The 20,962-nt window shown below is 47.6% G+C and overlaps 1 protein-coding gene across 1 annotated transcript in view; it reads left to right on the forward strand.

Annotated features, from left to right (window-relative positions):
- Positions 1-20,720, forward strand: part of DOT1L (DOT1 like histone lysine methyltransferase) — an 87,636-nt gene extending 66,916 nt beyond the window's left edge. The window contains exons 19-28 of the mRNA XM_058821100.1: positions 708-833; positions 1,904-2,385; positions 3,710-3,833; positions 5,298-5,444; positions 6,617-6,743; positions 8,050-8,639; positions 12,450-12,655; positions 13,913-13,977; positions 14,836-15,789; positions 16,927-20,720. Coding sequence (XP_058677083.1) covers positions 708-833; positions 1,904-2,385; positions 3,710-3,833; positions 5,298-5,444; positions 6,617-6,743; positions 8,050-8,639; positions 12,450-12,655; positions 13,913-13,977; positions 14,836-15,789; positions 16,927-17,507 — 3,402 coding nt within the window. The 3' untranslated portion in view covers positions 17,508-20,720. The remainder of the gene's footprint in view (positions 1-707; positions 834-1,903; positions 2,386-3,709; positions 3,834-5,297; positions 5,445-6,616; positions 6,744-8,049; positions 8,640-12,449; positions 12,656-13,912; positions 13,978-14,835; positions 15,790-16,926) is intronic.
- Positions 20,721-20,962: the final 242 nt, after the last annotated feature.

The raw sequence follows: 20,962 nt of genomic DNA on the forward strand, positions 1-20,962 counted from the left end.
GTTGGCTCAGCTGTGTCCCCAAACAGCTCTGAATGTCACTGGGTCTGGGTCTGGCTGGGCAGGGAGTTGTGCAGGGCTTGCTCTGTGGTGCTCATGTGGTAACTCAAACTTAAAGAATCATGGAACTGGTAATGTGGGAAAAGACCTGTAAGGTCTTGGAGTCCAACCATCAAGGAACACCAAGACACCAAGTCCTCAAATGTCACAGCCACTTGTTTGAACACTGCCAGGGGTGGGGACTCCACCACTGCCCTGGCAACCTGTGCCAATGCCTGACCACCCTTCAGTGAGGAAATTTTACCCATCTAAACTTCCTCTGGCACAACTTGAGGCTGTTCCCTCTGCTCCTGTCCCTGTTCCCTGGAGCAGAGCCCGACCCCTGGGCTTCCCCTTCTGTCAGGAGTTGTGCAGAGCCACAGAGTCCCCCCCGAGCCTCCTTTTCTCCAGGCTGAGCCTCTTCAGGAGGTAGATGAAGGGAATATCTGGATGTGGAAGCTCTGAGGGTGGGTGATAACACTGTTTTAGAAAGTGCCACCACACTCCCTAGCATGAAACTGGGAGGACTCAGTGGATTTAAGGGGTTTTTGTACATTCAGTGCAAAGTTCCTGCTTTCAGCTGGGAGCCAGGTGTGCAGGGTGAGAGCTCTGTTCTGAGCTGTTTGTCCCTGTTGTGACCTCTTTGTCCCTGTCCCTGTGTGTCCCTGCAGCTGAAGGCTCGCTGTGAGGAACTGAAGCTGGATTGGTCAACGCTGTCACTGGAGAACTTGCTGAAAGAGAAGCAGGCCTTGAAGAATCAGATTTCTGAGAAGCAAAAGCACTGTTTGGAGCTACAGGTAGAGAGCAAGAAACAAACACAGTCACCAGTTTGGGGTAGCTCTTGGACAATGGGCCAGTTATGGGTGTTATACTAAATGTGATGGGAAAAGATGAGTCAGGTGCTGCTTTTTATATTTATTCTTTTTTTTATTCCCCCAGAGACTGAGCTTTCTATTAGAGGATTTTAGTAAATAAACATGTGGATAACTTGTAAAAGCAGTAGATACCATGACCTGATTCCTTGGTGATACTGTGGAAGGAGGAATCATGGTTTATCATTACATAGAATTAAAAATCACAAGCTGATGATTTTTGTGTGTGCTCTGATGTCTCAATTCAGGAATCATAGGGTCCCAGACTGGTTTGGCCTGGAAGAGACCTTAAAGCTCATCTCATTCCACCCCTGCCATGGGCAGGGACAGCTTCCACCATTCCAGGTTACTCCAAGCCCCATCCAACCTGGCCTTGGACACTTCCTGGGGTAGGGTGGGAATCATTTCCCCCTGAGTGAGATTTCTCATAGTGACAAGAAATTAAACTCCTCTGTGTGAAGAGTTTTTCTTTCCCTGTGAGATTGGCTCCAGAGCTTTTCCAGCCTTTTGCTGGATGCCTTGGCATGAGTGACTGTGCAGTACTGAGATACTCCACATTCCCTCTGTAAGTTTGAGATATTTTCCTTTTGGTTTTAAGATCTCAAATATTCTTTCTCAGGGTCTCTGAACCGCTCCCCTCACCTGGGCCTTTTGGTCTTAAGCTCAGAGCAGAAATTTTCTCTCAAATATTGAGGTCCCTTGTTCTGCATTATTCCCAGAAGCAGAGACACTTTACTTAAAAGAATTTAGAAGCAAAACTCCATAATGTGGAGTTTTGATAGAATGATAAAATTCATACACTTAATATAGGTTGGTATAGATTGGTTCTACTGTATTTAGATGCTAAGCAAAGAAAAGTATATAATAGAATCATTATTATTAGTTATTATTAATAATATGATTATACACTTAATAATAGAATAACAGAATTTATACACTTAACAATAGAATTATTAAGTGTAGTCTTTAATTTTTGTTTTCCTCTTCATTTAAAGATCAGCATTGTGGAACTCGAGAAGAGTCAGCGGCAGCAGGAGCTGCTGCAGCTCAAGTCCTACACCCCCTCAGAGGAGCCCCTGCCAGTGCAGCTGCACAGCAAAAGCCACCTGAGCCGTGACCCTGAGGCTGAGCAGGGCAGGTTCCAGCTGGAACTGGAGTGCTCCAAGTTCCCCATGCCCCACATGAATGGCATGAGCCCCGAGCTGTCCATGAACGGCCACGCCACCCCCTACGAGCTGCAGCATGCCTTCAGCCGGCCCTCGTCCAAGCAAAACACCCCCCAGTACCCCAACTCCCACCTGGACCAAGACATTGTGCCCTGCACCCCCAACCACAGCAGCAGGCAGAAGGCAGACAAGGTGACCAGCCTGGCCCTCCCTGATTACACCAGGTTCTCCCCTGCTAAAATCGCCCTGCGCAGACACTTGAATCAGGACCACGGAGTCAATGGAAAAGCCACAGCTAATGAGATCCAGAGGTGAGAGGGCTCATAGCAGAATAAATCACATGGATTCCATTTTCTTCATGCTGGAAAAAGCCCCTCATTTGTTGGGAAGGATGAAAGTTTGACAAGAAAGTCTCACAGATATGTGTGCTTAGCAGAAAGATTTTTAAATGTAGAGTCTGATGAAGGGATAGAGATGGAAGCAAGTTTTGATATACAAGAAAAGAAAAGAATTGCTGAGGCAGTCTTAGTGGATAACCAAGGAGGCAAAGGGTGTGTTAGTTAGAAGGAAGTTTTATGGCCTAGAGCCAAGGATAAACCCACCCCAAACAAGAAGATGTTTTTACCAAGCAGAAAGATAGCACAGGCAAACAAGTCAGCAAAGTTGTAAGTAGAAAAAAGGTCTCAAAATTTTCTACTGCAAGACAACTGAAAAGCAACTTCTAGCTTAAACTGTAATGCACTAACTTTTAGTGATAGGAGAACACTAACATGAATATGGTAATTATAGTAGTTATGATAGGCCACAGGTAATAGTTAATGTATAGATTGGTTCTACTGTATGAAGATGCTCAGCAAAGAAAAGTCTATAATGCAATTTAACCAAAAGAAAAGTATATCATGCAATGTAACCAAAACCAAAGGGTCTCCAGGCCTGTCTGCAGCTGGAGCTGACAGCTGTAGGCACAGCTCTGTCACCCATGACCCTGGACTGCTGGAACCTCTTAGATAGAATAAACTGCATTTTGGGGAGCTGCCTGGAGTCCCACATCCCTCATTTAGGCTCTTACACTTATTTATTCACATAATTCATTTTTATACAGCTTTATACATTTTTATACAGACCTCATGTGTGACTCCAATTGGTCAGTAGTTTTCTTGCCAATTATTATTAGTAACAAGTTGTTACCCTGCATTAATTGCTCATTCAAACCGTGGTGTGTACGTGCAGGGAAAGTTGTTTGTGAGAGATAGTTTTCATTTTTCTATCTAAAAACAATTTATACTGGTGCTGGTTGTTTCTCACTCAGGAATAGACTGTTTTGTTAACAAACTGCTCACACCAGGATTGCTTTCACATGGGAACTTGCAAAGTGCCAACTTTGCCACTGATTCCAGGAAAGCAGGCCTTTCTTTATAATTTTCCTACCTTACTGCAACAGGTAGTGTTAGTAACACTGATACTAACATTGGGAAAAGATGTTTTTCAAATTGGAAGTTAATCTGTTTTAAAAAGTTTTATTTCATGAAAACAAGCGATGAGAGCTAACGGGGTAAATAGGGTGGGACAGGAATTGAGTGCGGTATTTCTTGTCACTGGTTTTTGCATCCTGACAATTGTACATTTCTCTTGCAGAGCTGAGCATGTCAAAGAGAATGGCCTTACATACCCAAGCCCTGGAATTGCAAATGGCATCAAGCTGAGTCCTCAGGAAACTCGGCCCTCCTCCCCCGCGGCCTTACCCAGTGCAGGAGAGAAGGTAAAGGGTGTGCAGCTGCTCAGGGCAGGCTGGGAAATGCAGGAATGGCCTGGAAAATGCAGGGTTGGCCACACTGGAAGATGCAGGAATGGCCTGGAAAATGCAGGGCTGGCCAAGCTGGAAAATGCAGGAATGGCCTGGCTGGGAAATGCAGGGCTGACCAGGCTGGAAGATGCAGGAATGGCTTGGAAATTGCAGGAATGGCCAGGCTGAGAAATGCAGGAATGGCATGGAAAATGCAGGGTTGGCCACACTGGAAAATGCAGGAATGGCATGGAAAATGCAGGGTTGGCCAAGCTGGAAAATTCAGGGTTGGCCAAGCTGGAAAATGCAGGAATGGCCAGGCTGGAAAATGCAGGAATGGCCAGGCTGGAAAATGCAGGAATGGCCTGGAAAATGCAGGGTTGGCCACACTGGAAAAGGCAGGAATGGCCTGGAAATGCAGAGTTGCCCCGCTGGAAAATGCAGGAATGGCCTGGAAGATGCAGGGTAGCCAGGCTGGAAAATGCAGGGTTGACCAGGCTGGGAAATGCAGGGCTGACCAGGCTGGAAGATGCAGGAATGGCCTGGAAATTGCAGGAATGGCCAGGCTGAGAAATGCAGGAATGGCATGGAAAATGCAGGGTTTGCCACACTGGAAAATGCAGGAATGGCATGGAAAATGCAGGGTTGGCCAAGCTGGAAAATTCAGGGTTGGCCAAGCTGGAAAATGCAGGGCTGGCCAAGCTGGAAAATGCAGGAATGACCTGGAAAATGCAGGGCTGGCCAGGCTGGAAAATTCAGGGTTGGCCAAGCTGCAAAATGCAGGAAATTCTGCTTTCTGTGGCCAGCTTGGAATGGGAAATGATACAAAATCCAGTGGGTGTGATGCAATAAATCAGAGCTGGTCAGAGAGAGAGAGAGAAAGATGTGCTGTTTTCTGAGCACCAGTAGTGCAGTGGGAATGCTGTTTGATCTGGCACGTGTCTCGAACTGGGAAAGGAGGCTCTTGCACAGTTATAAAAATAAAGAGTGAAAAATATGGTCCATGTAATTGGTGCAGCCATGGAGCACATTGGGGCTCACAGAGCAGCAGGTGCCCTGCAGTAGCAGGTTGCCATGGAAATGCATCTGGCTGCTACAGAGGGCCTCAAGATACAAAATCTGACATCTGAGTGCTTTTCACAGAGCTCCAACAAAACACAAGGAAAATGAGCTTGCCTAGGGCTGCCTTTTCCTGATGCTGGGGGCCAGCAGTGGCCTTAATTTACCCATTAAAATGGGTAAATTTCTGTGCTGTGGGATGGTGCTGTCCCAGGAGCCTGGTGATGCTCCCTGTCTCATGTAGTCATTCCTTAAAAAATTCCTTAAAAAAAAAGGAATGGGGGAATGACACACACAAAGAAACAAGCAGGTTATCATTACCTTAAAAAACCTTTTCAATATCCTGTGTAAGAACTTTGCTTTCTCTTTTGATTTTTACAGGTTTTGAGAGAGAGAAGCTCTGTGAGTAATGGAGAAACTATCACCAGCCTCCCTATCAGTATTCCTCTGAGCACAGTGCAGCCCAATAAACTCCCTGTTAGTATCCCTCTGGCCAGCGTAGTCCTACCTAGCCGTGTTGAGAAGGTGGTGAGTAAGGGATTGTCAACACTTTCCATCCCTAAATAAAATCCCAGGGGTAGGAATGGGGTGCTGTGCCCCAGGATCCTCCTCAGGGTGGCTGCTGGGGGATGATCCTCTTGGATCCTGTGGATTTTTCCTCTCTTTTCTCTGTGGGGTGGGGGGAGGTTCAGCCAGAAAGGAGAGTAAATTAAATACCTCAGGAGAGCCTGGTCTGGAGTGTGTGTCTGGGTGAAAAGCCTGAGAGTTTGTGGCAGAGAATTGCATGTGTCAATTAGTTCTTAGCCCTGCTTTCTGCAGTAATATGAGGGAGAATTCTGTCTCAGTCACCTCAAAGCTGCCTATTCTCCTCACATGTGCAGGGTGAGCTTGAACAGCCCCTTGGGGCTGGCATCCCTCACTGCTCTGTAGCAGAAAGCCTCTGGGGTCATCTCTTTTGGAGATGTGACAAGTCCCTGCTTCTCTGAGTGGAGGAGGAGTTCAAAAAGGCCTGGTCCAGTTTCTCACACCATTTGTCACAGAAGTGCTGCAGCAGAGAGCTGAGAAGCATTTGCTGCTTTTGCTGAGAGCTCTGAGTTAGAATCCATCCATGACTTGTCTTTCTCCCATTTTGGGAAAGCTGGAGCTGGTTCACAGTATTGAACCCATTGCATTTTTCCAGCTGAAGACTTCTGGCTTTAGCAGAACCAGAGCCTGCTCAGCTCTGGGTGTCCCTAGGGCAGCGCCAGCCCTGGGTGGCACCTCCCTGTTTGTCACCTCCCAGGCTGCCATTTCACAGGTGTTTCCTCAGAGAATGTCCCAGAGAACATGGCCTGATGCACTTCATGTTCCCTTTGGGGTTGTTTTGGAAGCTTTGTGAGCACAGGACTGAGGATATGATACAACCACAGTGCCCTCTGTGCTGCTGCTGAGCCATTCCTGCTCCTGCAGAGCACTCCTGAGTGTGAATATCCTGTGATGAGGAGCCTCCCTCTCTGCATGGTGCCTGCTCTGTGTGAGATACTACTGCAGCTTAATTAATCACTCATTTGGGGCTATAACCTGCTGATCCATTCTTTTCTCAAAACAAGCTGAATCTGGGGCACACAGGAAGCAGGGCCCCTTCCCAGGCAGATGTACTAATGCATGTGAATTTGGAGATTTCTGCTGCTGTTTCCTGAAATGCCCTTTTCTCTCCCCAGAGAAGCACACCCAGCCCAGTTCACCAGAGCAGAGACTCATCAACACTTGAAAAGCAGATTGGTGCTAGTTCTCATAATGGCATAAGCAATGCTGCTGGAAACAAGCCTCTGGCTTTGGCTACCTCAGGTAACAGCCTCACCTGTGCTCAGCTGCTCCTGCCTTGGGGCAGCACCCAAACACACCTAGATGAGTTTCCCAAGCACTTCTTGCCAGGTGCTGCAGGCCCTGGAGTGCTGGATAGCTCTGGGTGGGACCAGAAAGTCATGGATGATGCTCTGATGTGCATCTGGCATAAAGGGTTGGATTGATGTGCCTTTACCTGTAAATAAATAATTGCTTCTGTGAGTTCTGTGGGGATCCAAAGATTCCCACTGATTTATAGTATGGCAAACCTGCAGAGTGTCTGCAGCTGGTGACACAGCTGTGTCCTGAGCTGATCTGGCTCTAAAAGTTTTATTTTACATGGTCTTTAAATAGCAGAATGAGGTTATGGAGGTGCCTCGTGAGCAGCTGTAAAGGCACAACAACCTGGGTGGGAGAAGCTCAAATGGGAGAGGATGGGGATCCCTTTAGGTGCAGACATTGCTTCTGACTCCCTCATCCATGGAAATCATGGTCTTTAGCTACCCTGGGAATGTTGTGGGCCAGGAAAAGTAGGTTCTACAGTTGATCCCTCACCAAAGAGTGCTTTTGTTCTCAGTGTTTACCATCCTGAGGGGCTTGGGTTGTTTCAGTATTTGTTTTGCAAAGGGCTTGGCTGCTTTTATCTATAAAGCAAATGAAGTATTTAAAAAACCTTGTTGTAAACCATGTTGTTCCCTTCTGCCCTTTTCATTTAGAGAGCCCAGGCCATCCTAGAACCCTAAACCCATTTATGATACCCTGTGACAAATTCTGAATTCCTGTCACAAGATTCCTCCCTTGTGGGATTTTTCTGCCACTATGTCCTTGAAGGTCCCCTGTCACTCCCTAAGTCCCAGGCTTTTGCTGAATTTGGAGGAGGTGGGCTGTGTGGATGGCAAAGTCCTTCTCTTTTTGGGGAAGGGAAGGACTCAGTCTGGCCATCCATTTCCTTGATGAAAGGAAGGAGTTGAGAGTAGAGGAGCCCTGATTAAAGAGGTGTAATAGTTCAAATAAAGCTGTAACTTGAATTCCATATAAAACTTGGAGGAGCACGTGTTCTGTGGGTACCTCCATATAGCAGGTGAATTTTCCTGAACTGGCAAGAGAGCAGTGGAAGTCCCTAACCCCCAGCTGGCACCTCAGCACCCAGAGAGCCATGTTGAAAAGCAGCCCTGTGTTTTCCATGGAATCCAGGGGCCACTGGCTGTCCTCCAGGCAGAGCTGGAATCCCTCCTGGCCCTCCCAGCCCTGTTCTCAGTGACCTCTCTTGCTCAGCCCCAGCAATGATCTATACTTTCCCTCTCAACAGGTTTTTCTTACTCTTCTGGCTCCGTGGCAGTCAATGGAAATCTTACAAACAGCCCAGCCCATCTTAACCATAGTGTTGATCAGGCAGCTCTGGACGACTCTGGGAGTCTCTTTAACTCTGTAGGGTCTCGGAGTTCCACTCCACAACATCCTTTGCTAATGATGAGGAACTCTGGGCAGAACTCCCCTGCTCAGCAGCACTCGAGCCCCCGCTTAGGTGGCCCGGCCCAGAGCCTGGCAGGGGGACTGCAGAGTGCAGAGGCTCAGAAGATCTTTGCCGAAGCAACAAAGGGGGACCCGCAGTGTGATGCAGCCTTTTCAGATGCCGAGAACGAGGCCAAGAGGAGAATCATCTTTACAATCTCTCCTAATACAGGACATGTAAAACAATCCCCTTGCAGCAAGCACAGCCCCGTGGCAGGCAGCTGCCAGGCCCACGGGCAGGACGGGAAGAAGCGGGGCCGGCGGAAGAGATCGAACCCGGGCAGTGCCAGCGGCAACGGCGCTGTCTCCCCGAAACGCAAAGCGCTGCCCTCGCTGGCCGGGCTCTTCACACAGCCCTCGGGGTCACCCCTCAACATCAACTCCATGGTAAGGGCACCAGATGGGCTCTGGGACAGCTCTGGGAGTGGGGAGTGCAGTGTGGGGGGTGGCTGTTACCTGTTCCCTGAAATAGGGGTGTCCTTGAGTCTCATAAACTCTTGAAAATCAAGGTAGCTCAGCCTCCTTAGAAGGCATAAAATCAACAGGCTTTTATGGTAGTGTTGGAAACAAAAAGTGTTGGTTTAGAGGGTGATGTCTGTTCCCTGAAATAGGGGTCTCCTTGAGTCTCATGAACTCTTGGAGATCAAGATATCTCAGCTACCTTAGAAGTCATAAAATCAGCAAGGATGGCTTTTGTGGTAGGGTTGGAAACAAAAAGTGTTTAGAGGGTGGTGGTTGTTACCTGTTCCCTTAAATAATGGGTCTCCTCGAGTCTCATCAGCTCTTGGAGATCAAGGTAGCTCAGCTACCTTAGAAGGAATAAAATCAACAGGATTTGTGGTAGTGTTGGAAAGAAAAAGTGTTGATTTAGAGGGTGGTTGCTGTTACCTGTTCCTTGAAATAGGGGTCTTCTCAAGCCAGGTCTCATGAGCTCTTGGAGATTTATTTCAGACCCAAGATAGCTCAGCTACCTTAGAAGGTATAAAATGAACAGGATGGCTTCTGTGGTAGTGTTGGTTTAGAGGGTGGTTGCTGTTACCTGTTCCCAAAATATGGGTCTCCTCGAGTCTCATTAGGTTTTGGAGATCTATTTCACACTCAATATAGCTCAGCTACCTTAGAAGGCATAAGTTCAACAAGATTTGTGGTAGTGTTGGAAACAAAAGTGTTTAGAGGGTGGTGGCTGTTACCTGTTCTCTGAAATATGGGATATCCCTGAAATATCTCCTTGAGCCAGGTCTCATAAGCTCTTGGAGATCTGTTTAACATTCAACATAGTTCAGCTACCTTAGAAGGCATAAAATCAACAGGATTTGTGGTAGAGTTGGAAACAAAAAGTGTTGGTTTAGAGGGTGGTGGCTGTTACCTGTTCCTTGAAATAGGGGTGTCCTTGAGCCAGGTCTCATAAGCTCTTGGAGTTTTATTTCATACCCAAGACAGCTCAGCTACCTTGGAAGACATGAAATCAGTAGGATGGCTTCTGTGGTAGTGCTGGAAACAAAAAATGTTGGTTTAGAGGGCAGTTGCTGTTACCTGTTCCCTGAAATATCTCCTTGAGCCAGGTCTCATAAGCTCTTGGAGATCTGTTTGACATTCCACATAGCACAGCTACCTTAGAAGGCATAAAATCAACAGGATTTGTGGTAGTGTTGGAAACAGTGTTTAGAGGGTGGTGGCTGCTACCTGTTCCCTGAAATAGGGGTTTCCTCAAGTCTCATAAGCTCTTGGAGATCTATATCACACCCAAGATAGCTCAGCTACCTTAGAAGGCATAAAATCAACAGGATTTGTGGTAGTGCTGGAAACAAAAAGTGTTGGTTTAGAGGGTGGTTGCTGTTACCTGTTCCCTCTAATATGGGATATCCCTGAAATATCTCCTCAAGTTTCATAAGCTCTAGATCTGTTTACCATTCAAGATAGCTCAGCTACCTTAGAAGGCATCAAATCAGTAGGATGTCTTCCGTCGTAGTGTTGGAAAAAACAAGTGTTTAGAGGGTGGTGGCTGTTGCCTGTTCCCTGAAATGTGGGTCTCCTCGAGTCTCATAAGCTCTTGGAGATTTATTTCACAACAAGAGAGCTCAGGTACTTTAGAAGGCATAAAATCAGCAGGATGGCTTCTATGGTAGTGTTGGAAACAAACAGGTTTTAATAAAAGGCAAAATAACAAAACTCTTTACAGATTAAAACCCAGCCAGGTGCAAAAGGCACTTTGCCCTTGGTAAAGTACTCCACAAATGCCATTATTTCTTTGTTCTCTTCTTTTTTCTGGTAAATTGCTCAGGTGGGCCTTTTTTGGCTTCTGTCCATTTAGCTATCCTTAAGTTTGAGGTGAAATCTCCCAAGTCCTATGAGATGTGTTTTTACCTAATAGAGGAGAGAAATTTCTGGGCTTTTTTCCTTTTTAAGGGGACAAATGAGAGTTTGGTCTCTCTGTCAACAGAGGGCACATTCCTATAGTTCCCCAGTGAACATCTCCTGTGGAAAAGCTGTGTGGGTGAACATTTAGGCAAGGCAGGCAAGTCCACACACACCAAGCTGAGCAAAGAGAGGCAGAAGGGCCTTTTGTGTGCTGTGAAAAACACCTTCATTCTCCTGTGAAAATTTAAGAAGTTTAATAAAGGCAGGGTTTTCAGCTGTGAAAAACACCTTCACTCTGCTGTGAAAGTTTAGGTTTAATAAAGGACAATGGGAGACAAGGACCATGGAGCAAAGGTTTTTACAGCCAGGTGCATCTTGGCACTCAGCCTTAAATACCCTTTTTCTTACACCAGCCTGTTGCATATCCATAGAGTCATATGCATATCAATAACTAGTTTACATATTCCAGGAACTATTTTACATGGCCCCTCCTTGGCTCTGCCTTTTTAGAGCATGCATGTTTCTTGGCTGTGAGTTTGGTTCCTTTTCTTATATCACTTTCAATTTTTGGGCCTTGGTCCACACTTTTTCAGACAGCAGATGCTGATGGCTGGCAGATCTGTACAGGTGTCCTCATGCTGTGTTCATTGGATGTTACCCCATCCAAGCAGGCATTTAAACACAAGCACACTGATATCAGCTATTTAACTACAATGTCTAAGCTTAATTAATACCAGAAACAAAAACTATATCTTTATAACAAAGATAACATCACACATATAAAATTCATTTTACTTTAACACCACACATATAAAATTCATTTTAATATTAGTGAAAAGCCAATATTATAATATGTATCTATAACATATGGTCAGTTCCAGCAAGGTTTATTTCAGAGCGTTGAAAGGGAACCAGAGACAAAATACAAAGACAATGTTCTGTGCACAAGGTTTAGTAGGGAAGGCACAGGGGTGGCACAAAGGACTTTGGCTTTCAGGGAAGATGGGGCTGGCCACCAGGGGTACCACAACCAAGGAGGAAACAGAGAAAGAAGAAACTAAAGGAAGTTGAGACTTGTGGGGGAAGGAGCTGGCATGGATCAGTGTTGGGCAAGATTCCATAGGGAAGTGTTTTCTGTCCACCCAGGTGGGGTAAATTCTATGGTAAGACTATGGTAAATCTCTCCAAGGCAAGGCTCTGGGGCTTTCCCTGAGGGGGAAAGAATCAGAGGATTCCACAAGAGATAAGCTCCAGGCTCCCAGGCTGGAGCTGGAATTGCCATGAAGGCTCCTTGCAGCAATTCCTGCCTCTTGTTTTCACTAAGTTGGTGAACAGTTTGTGTGTAAGCAGAACGTCTTCAAAGAGCTCTTTGCTGTCAGAGCATTAAAATTAAAAATAATCTCTTCCCTCATGACAAAGAGCTTGTTTTTGCAGTGAAGTTGATTTTTGAGGCTGTAGATTCAATATTTTGAAAATAGTTTAAGCTAAGATTGACTAAACAGCAGAGGAGTGCCAGAAGCATATGGCATTCTTGCTAATGAAGCCAGCTAGAGAGTTGTGTGCATGTGATCCTGCAGTGGAGTTTGAGAAGGAAAGGTTTATCCCAGGTCGTCATTTCTGATGTCAAACATGAAATCAAAGAATGAAAATTAGCTGTTTTTTCCAAGTTACATTTAAGCTTTCACCTTAAAAAAAGGAGGAGGTGGAAGTCAGCAGCAGCAGTGCTAAACCAGCATCTGTTGGATGTCCCAGAGCAAGTTAAACCTGCATTAAAATCTTTATAAGATGCCTTTCCAAGTATACTCTCATGTGTAACTGCTTTCTTTCCTTTTCACCCAGGTCAATAACATTAACCAGCCCTTAGAAATAACAGCCATTTCCTCTCCTGAAAACTCCCTGAAGAACTCTCCTGTTCCTTACCAGGACAATGACCAGCCCCCAGTGCTGAAAAAAGAGAAGCCCCTCGTTCAGAGCAACGGTGTCCATTACTCCCCCCTGACATCGGATGACGAGCAGGGCTCTGAGGATGAGCACAATAGCAGCAGGTGAATGCACAGGCACAGTTTCAGGATAAGGTTTCTCTCAGGGCTGATAACGCTGCTCTCAGCAGCAGGGGTGTGTTTAAAGCCTCTTTGTTCTCCTTGCTTAAAGGCCCATCCCATTATGCCAAACCTCTTATGTGGCTGAAGCTGTGAACAGGGGAGGTATTCAGGCAGTAGAATGTGGGAAGCTGCTGTTGCTGCCGCTGTGTTTGCAAAGCTGGCAGGGTCTGGCCTTGGAGATAACTGCTGGAGAAATGACTGAGAGATGGAGGAGGCTGAGGGGAGGCTCCTCGGGGGCTGCAGCTCCTCCCCAGGGCAGGCACAGGGGCAGGGGCTGAGCTCTGCTCTGGCACAGGGACAGGAGCCCAGCAAGGGCTGCAGCTGTGCCAGGCCTTGGCATGGAGCTCAGGGCAAGGTTCTGCCCCCCGAGGCTGCTGGGCACTGCCCAGGCTGCCCAGGGAATGGTGCCAAGGCTGCCAGAGCTGCAGGAGCTCCAAGGGCTGCTCAGGGTGGGGGTGTTGGGGTGGCTGTGCAGGGACAGGGGCTGGGATCAATGATCCCTGAGGGTCCCTTCCAACTCAAGATATTCTGGGATTTATTCCCTCAACCAGTGGGGCCAGGATTTCCCAGCTCATTTTCCCATTCTGGCAGCTCTGGGATTTCTGTTTGCTCTGCTTATCCAGGAAGGTGCTGCTGGCAGCCCCCAAACCTGCCTGGTTTGCCCCTCTCCTCCCCTCAATTCATCAGGAATCAGGAGGGGGCTCAGCCTTGGCATGACAGGAGCCCAGGAGGGCCCTGGCACAGGGTGCCCAGAGCAGCTGTGGATCCCTGTCAGTGCCCAAGGCCAGGCTGGACAGGGCTGGGAGCAGCCTGGGACAGTGCAAGGTGTCCCTGCCATGGCAGGAGTGGCACTGGATGAACTTTTAAGGTCCCTCCCAGCCCAAACCATCCTATGGTTCTGTGGAAAATAACCACTACAGTAAAGTGGTTCTACTTCTTGTTTTGAAACAAAACAACAAGTTCTCTGAACATGCACTAATCCTGTCAAAGAGCAGTAATTCTGTAATAGCTCCTGCCTCAAGTTTGTGTTGGATTTTTGGATGCTTATAAATTCCTTTAGTGACACAAAACTGTGGGACTGAGTTGTATTTTACACTCTCTCATCTGATAAGACCTGATCGTGAGGAGTATAGATTGTGAGGGGAAATGTGCAACAGAAGGTTTCCTATAGGTGCAATAACCTTTCTATTTTTCCACTAGAATTGAGAGGAAAATTGCAACAATATCATTGGAAAGCAAATCTCCACAGAAGACTGTTGAAAATGGTACGTGTGAGGAATGGGAATGGTTTGTGGCAAGGGCTGGGCCTGGGATGGGTGAAGCTGACAGTCACTGGGATGTTTCTGCTGCTGGACCAAGTGCCATTCTTAATCATCATTTAGCCAGGTGGCTGCTAATTAGAGATTTTGGGTCACTTCTTTCTGTAGTCAAAGGTCAGCAAAGATCTGACAAGTTTTTGCACTGACTCAGGGTTTGAGAAGGGATCTGTAGCACAAATATAGGGGGAAAACGCGAGCAGTATTCTCAAACTTTTCCAGAATGTTAAACTGAATTTTAAGGACTTTTAGGTGACTTCAGAAATATTTCTGCCTTTGGTTCAGAAATTGAATTAAAGACTGATAAAAGGTGGGTTTTGAAGGATAAAAAAGTGGATGCTGCCCAGAGAAAGGTCTGGATCACCAGGAGCAGCTGGGGGAGCTCAGCCTGGAGAAAAGGAGGCACAGGGAGTCCTCACTCTCTACAACTCCCTGACAGGAGGGTGCAGCAAAGGGAATGAGGCTCTGCTCCAACGAAACAAGGGACAGGACAGGGGAAAATGGCCTCAAGCTGTGCCAGGAGAAGTTTAGATTGGATATTGTGAGAATTTCTTCACTAAAAGGGTGGTCAGGCATTGGAAGGGGCCACCCAGGGGACTGGTAGAGTCACCATCCCTGGAAGTGTTCAGAATACCAATGGATGGGGCACTTGGGGACATGGTTTAGTGATGGACATGGTGGTGGGGCTGGTTGATGATTGGACTTGATGATCTTAAAGGACTCTGTGATTCTATAAACCCCATTCTCAAGGGGCAGATTGAGTGAATGCTGTTTATTGACATTTCTAAACCTTCCCCCCCCATTTAGGTGGCAGCATATCGGGGAGGAAACAAGCACAAAGCAACGAGAACATGAACAGCAGCAAATGGAAATCGACTTTTTCACCGATATCTGACATCAACCTGACCAAAACCACCGACAGCCCCTTGCAGGCCGTGTCAGCTCTGAGCCAGAACTCCCTGTTTGCCTTCAGGCCTCCCTCCGAGGACGGGCTGCCCATGGACACCAAGGTGCCAGGACACCCCCGGAAGAGCCTGGCAGTGCCCTCGGACGGGCTGAGCCCTGGCACAAACCCCCCCAATGGCTTCAGCTACAACGGGGGCCTGTCCTCCGAGCTGGGCCTGCACGGCTTCATGGACGGCGCCGCTCTCCCTCACAAAGCTGGCGATGGCTCCAACTGCTCCCTGGGCTTCCCCTCGCAGCGAGGCAAGGACCTGGGGGTGTCAGACACCAACCTGTTCCTGAACAAGAGGCAGCTGGAAGCTCTGGGCACCAAGGGAGAAGAGCTGAGCCGGCCGGGGGCGAAGGGCAAGGAGCTGGGCGAGCTGAGCGCCCGAGCCGGGGGGGCTGTGGAGAAAAACTCAGTGCAGCACAACGGGAAGGTCGGCAAGGGAAGGGACCGAGACGTGGAGTTTAAAAACGGCCACAACCTTTTCATTTCTGCTGCTGTTTCGTCTGGTGGCCTTCTGAATGGTAAAAGCCTTTCTACTGCTGTTTCCTCAGCAGGGAACCCAGCGCCGTCTGTCCCGACGCACCATCCCTTCCTCAACACTCTGACCACTGGATCACAGTTCCCCCTCGGCCCCATGGCCTTGCAAGCAAACCTCAACTCGGTGACAAATTCCTCAGTATTGCAGTCCTTATTTAATTCAATGCCAGCTGCTGCCAGTCTGGTCCACGTGTCATCAGCTGCAACCAGACTGACTAATTCTCACACTATGGGGAACTTCTCTCCTGGGGTTACAGGTGGAACAGTTGGAGGTAGGCAGAACTCTTTCTCTGGTATAAGACAGGGCCTAAAGGAAAATCTGACACTGCCTCTCCAGGGGTGAAAGCCTTTCATTTCTACAGGATGCCAAGCAGATCTGTCCCACATAACCAGTCTCCTCTCTCTCTCTCTTTCTCTCTCTTGGAATTGCTAGGATGATTTCAGTTCCCTACAGTGAAATCTCATGAGCTTTGTCTGCTAGATGAGCTTGTTGTACCACCTTAATGAAACAATACACCCAGACTTTGTGATTGATTATGTTTGCTTGTTCAGATGTTGCTGTGTTGGAACCAACTTAGGTCTGCCTGCAGGTAACAGATTTGACTTGTCCTGGTACCATGTTAAGGACCTCTAAGTTGTCAACTTGAGTAAAGGTTGAGTTTAGGCCTTGAATGGATTTAGCATGATCCAGGAGGAGCAGAACATCAGAGGAGCTGGTGTTGGGAGTTCTGTAGCATTCTGGCCCTTGAATGGACATGAAGAGCATTTCTTGGCCAGGAAGGGCAATGCCATATGCACCTTGCACTTCTGGGATTCTGCACAGGCTTGGCTTCTGTGGCCCACACCGGGGACAAGCTGGCAGGACCAGAAGATAGGCTGGACCTGCCATCTCTAAGTGTCTAGGGCAGTTTTTCTGACCTGTCCATAATCATTCAGGCACCATGTCGGGAAATCCTAACTCTCACATCTCTCAGCACGTAGATTTGCTGGAATTACACCTCCCCTCTGCTGCCCTGTAAGTGGGGGAGCAGGAGGGTGGGGAGGGAAGAGCAGCACTTTGAGTCTTCAGATAAGCAACTCTAAAGATCACTTCTAATCTCATCAAAACTCTGCCTGTGTGGTATAGAAGTGACAGTTCTTGGGTCTGACCATTTTTCCTCGTGGCCTTTAGAGGTTGGCAGTAGGAAAGGTAAGTGGAACCTTTTGTACCTCCTGGCCTGCACCATTATCTCCTCATTGCTTGCTGCCTTCTCACGCTGCACATTTTTGTATGGGGCTGTGACTTATTATAATTTTGCTTTTGTTTGTTTGTTTATTTTCCTTTTTTTTTGTTTTGTTTTGTTTCTCTTGTCACTTGAGACTGTACAAAGGCCATCTGTTGAAGCTGAGTTTTTCTCTCCTGTTTGCAGGTATTTTTAACCATGCGGTGCCTTCTGCCTCCTCTCCTCATCAGTTTGGAGCCAGTTTCAGCAGCAGTGCTGTCTCTAGCAGCACCGTGCTAAGCTTAAACCCTCTGCAGGCTGTTGCCAGCACCTCATCCTCATCCTTCCCACCCTCTTCCTCTAATTTAGTAACATCTAGTGAGACTAGACCTGCTCAGCACCTCAACAGAGCTCCAGTGCAATCTGTCTTCCACCCCCCTCCACCTCCTCCTAACGTGTCCTTGCCTCCCCCTCCTCCTTTACTCGCTTCTAACTCCGAGCCTGCTCTCCTGCAGAACCTGCCCTCCATCCCTCCTGGCGAGATGTTCCTGCCCTCCTCCTCCTCCTCCTCCTCCTCCTCCTCTTCCTCTGTCCAGTCTAACTCTTCTTTGTCTCTCAAACTGGCTTCTCTCCAGCACAAACCCTCCCGCCCCTCCTTTACCGTGCACCACCCGCCCCTGCCCCGCGTGCTCCCGCAGCCCAACGCCGCTGGCACGGCCGCTATGTGGGTGACCCTTGGCATGCAGCCTCCTTATGCTTCGCACCTTTCGGGGGTTAAGCCACGATAAAGAGCTTGCTTAGCTAACAGTTCTTGTTTTGTAAGGTAAGGCCAGACACAAAACCAGAGGAGTTTGCGGGCGAGATGCTCACTTGACGCTTCTTCCTTTGCAGAGAGAGAGAGAGAGAGGTCGGGGCTGGGCTGCGTGAAACAGGAACATCTGAAACGGGGAAAATGTGCCCTCAAATGGGGGAGAGAAACCTCTGAAATGGGGAGAGGAATCTCTAACATGTGGGGATTGAAATCTCTAACATGTCCAGATTGAAATCTCCAAAATGTGCGGATTGAAATCTCTAAAATGTGGGGAGCGAATCAGCTGGTGGCAGAGGATGGGGAAAATGAGCCCTAAAATGGGGGAGAGAAACCTCTGAAATGGGGGAGAGAAACCTCTGAAATGGGGAGAGGAATCTCTAAAATGTGGGGATTGAAATCTCTAAAATGGGGATTGGAATCTCTAAAATGGGGATTGAAATCTCTAAAGTGTGGGGATTAAAATCTCTAAAATGTGGGGATTGAAATCTCTAAAATGTGGGGATTGAAATCTCTAAAATGTAGGGATTGAAATCCCTAAAATGTGGTGATTGAAATCTCTAAAATGTGGTGCTTGAAAACCAAAATGTGGGGATTGAAATCTCTGTGAAATGTCCGGATTGAAATCTCTAAAATGTGAGGATTGCAATCTCTAAAATGTGAGGATTGAAATCTCTAAAATGTGAGGATTGAAATCTCTAAAATGGGGATTGGAATCTCTAAAATGTGGGGATTGAAATCTCTAAAATGTGGGGATTGGAATCTCTAAAATGTGGGCAGCAAATCAGAGGATGGTGGCAGAGGATGGGAAGTGTTGGTGCTCTCTGTTCTGGGAGTCAGGATTTCTCGACAAAAAGTGCTCACAGGGGTAACTCTGCTCTGGCTCAGGGTTATGTTCAGGCTGAGGTCTCTTCATAGGAAGAGAAAATGTTCTTTCTGGAGGTAGCCACAGGAGGAAATGTCTATTTTTCATGTGATTTTATACAGTTTTTGGAAGTGGGTGTTGCCCATCTGATCCCCCTCCCCTCTTGCACAGCCTGTTTATCCCAAACCAGTCCTTGTCTGTAGCACTGAGGTGCCCAGAGGTGCCTCTTTGTGACTCTGTGTGACAATGTGGTGGTCAGTAAAAACTGCCAGTCAACAACAGCTGCTCTAAATGGTCATAAAGTCAACAATCTCTGGGTTTTAAGCTTCAGCTTTGCTTGGAGAGCAAATTCCCTGGGCCTGCAGTGCAGTCAGTGTCCCTGCATCACTGGAAACACAAGCACAGGTAGCAGAGAGGGGCTGTGACTCCCCTGTCACTTCCCTGTGCTGGACTTGCTGCCAGGGCCAGCAGGAACAGCCCCAGCAGATGTTTTATTTTTGCTCACAAGCCCTGGGAGCACAGGGAATGTGCAGGGGGCAGTGGGCTCCACTCTCCACAAAGGCTGGAGGAGCTTCTGGAGGCTGTGTGCATTTCTCCTGCAGCAGGTATTGATTGAACTGTCTCCAGAATAAACTGTACCACCACAGAGCTGGGTCCTGTGGTCAATGCAAACACTCTGTGGCAATCCTGCTGTACCAAACTCGTGCTTGCCAAGTGCATCCAAGTGTGCCCAGCCCCAGAGCTGGCTCCCTGCTTTCCTTGTAGGTCTGTGATGTTGTTGCTGTCCACTGGTACCAAAGCTACAAACGTGGTTGAACACACTTTGCTGCTTTATAAAACTCGATTACAACCCACCTGAGAGAGCCTCTGTGCATTGTGTGTAGTGTTTTCCTCATCAAATTCCTCCTCAGACACCACAAAACCCCTGGTTAGGCTTTTGGGAGGCACGTAAGTATTGCCAGGTCCTTCCCTGCAGGAAAGGGAGGCTGAGGAAAGGATTTGTGTGCCAGCAGAGAGGTGGGCATGGAAAAAAACCCCAAACAGAGAGAGGATGGGGATGGAGGAAGATGGGGATGATGAGGAGGGTCTCTATTGGAATTACCTGGAACTGAGACCATGCTGGACTAGGATCCATCAGGTGTGACAGTCTCTGTCACTGGAAAATACTGAAAATAAGAGGCAAAGCACAAAAGGGACTGGTAGAAAAATATCTGGGTGTCAAAGGTGGGTTATGGAGCACAGGAGCAGAACTGATGGTGCCTGAGGTGGTTGTGATCCCAAGCCCTGTGACTTGAAGCCAAGGGATTTGAGCATTGCCCTTGATTTCAGTGGGAACAGAAATGGGTTCAGAAGTGGAACCAGGAATTGGGGACTGAAATAATCTGCTTTGCTTCTGTGCTGGGAGAGCTGGGCCTGCTCACCTGGACAGGAGAAGGCTCCAGGGACACCTCAGAGCCCCTTTTGGGGCCTGAAGGGGCTCCAGGAGAGCTGCAGAGGGACTGGGGACAAGGCCTGCAGGGACAGGACACAGGGAATGGCTCCCACTGCCACAGGGCAGGGCTGGGTGGGAGATTGGGAATCAGGAATTGTGGAATCCATCCCTGGAATGGATTTCCCAGAGCAGCTGTGGGTGCCCCTGGATCCCTGGCAGTGCCCAAGGCCAGGCTGGGCAGGGCTGGGAGCAGCCTGGGACAGTGGGAGGTGTCCCTGCCATGGCAGGGGTGGCACTGGATGGGCTGTAAGGTCCCTCCCAACCCATGTCCCTCCCCCACAATAATAACAAAAAAAAAGCAGATTAACTTACTATAAAAAGGTGAAATACTGAGGGGGAAAATACCTTTTTTACTCTTTTTCCCCTCACTTGATTTCAGTCCCATAGGACAGAGTTCAACACAGCTTGAAAAACTTCAGCATTTGGAGGGGCCTCACATCCCTTGGAACATCCATCCCTTCCTCTAATGGGGATTGGGCCAAGATTTGCTTCATCTGAGGAGGTCTTGGAGCAATGTAGGAATGACTGACACATCTAACAACACAGCAGATTTTTGCCTTTTATTTAGATGAGTCTCTTCCTCTCCTCCTGTTGTGCAGGTAACTAGGATTTCTACCTCAACCCAATGTGACCTATGCAAGGACAACGTGGACCAACTTCACTCGGCTTCCACTGAAAGGTGCTCACCTGGCCTGTGCAGGGGTTTCTACTCTTACTACTGGACAAAATAAAAACTATAAAAAAAAAGACCTAAACAACAGAGCAAACATTTACTGTGAATCTGACTAAAAAAAAAGGAAAAAAAAGGAAAAAAAGGCAAAAAAAAAAAAAATAAGGCAAAAGAAATGCTTAAAGCTCCAGTTTGTATTGTTGATAGTTTAGATAAAGTATTTATCTTTTTTTTAAAGTGAAAACAATTTTGACTTATTTTATTCCACCTAGATTCATAAATACAAGTTATTATTATTAAATTCTCTGAATACTAAAGGACTGGCACACCAGCAGAGATGTGAAAGAGCCTCCTCGGTGCTATTTTGTCCGTCAGAACTGTGCCTCTGGTTTGAATCCTTGGTGCTGA

The sequence above is a fragment of the Ammospiza caudacuta genome, chromosome 28, assembly GCF_027887145.1.
Source record: "Ammospiza caudacuta isolate bAmmCau1 chromosome 28, bAmmCau1.pri, whole genome shotgun sequence".
NCBI lineage: Eukaryota > Metazoa > Chordata > Aves > Passeriformes > Passerellidae > Ammospiza > Ammospiza caudacuta.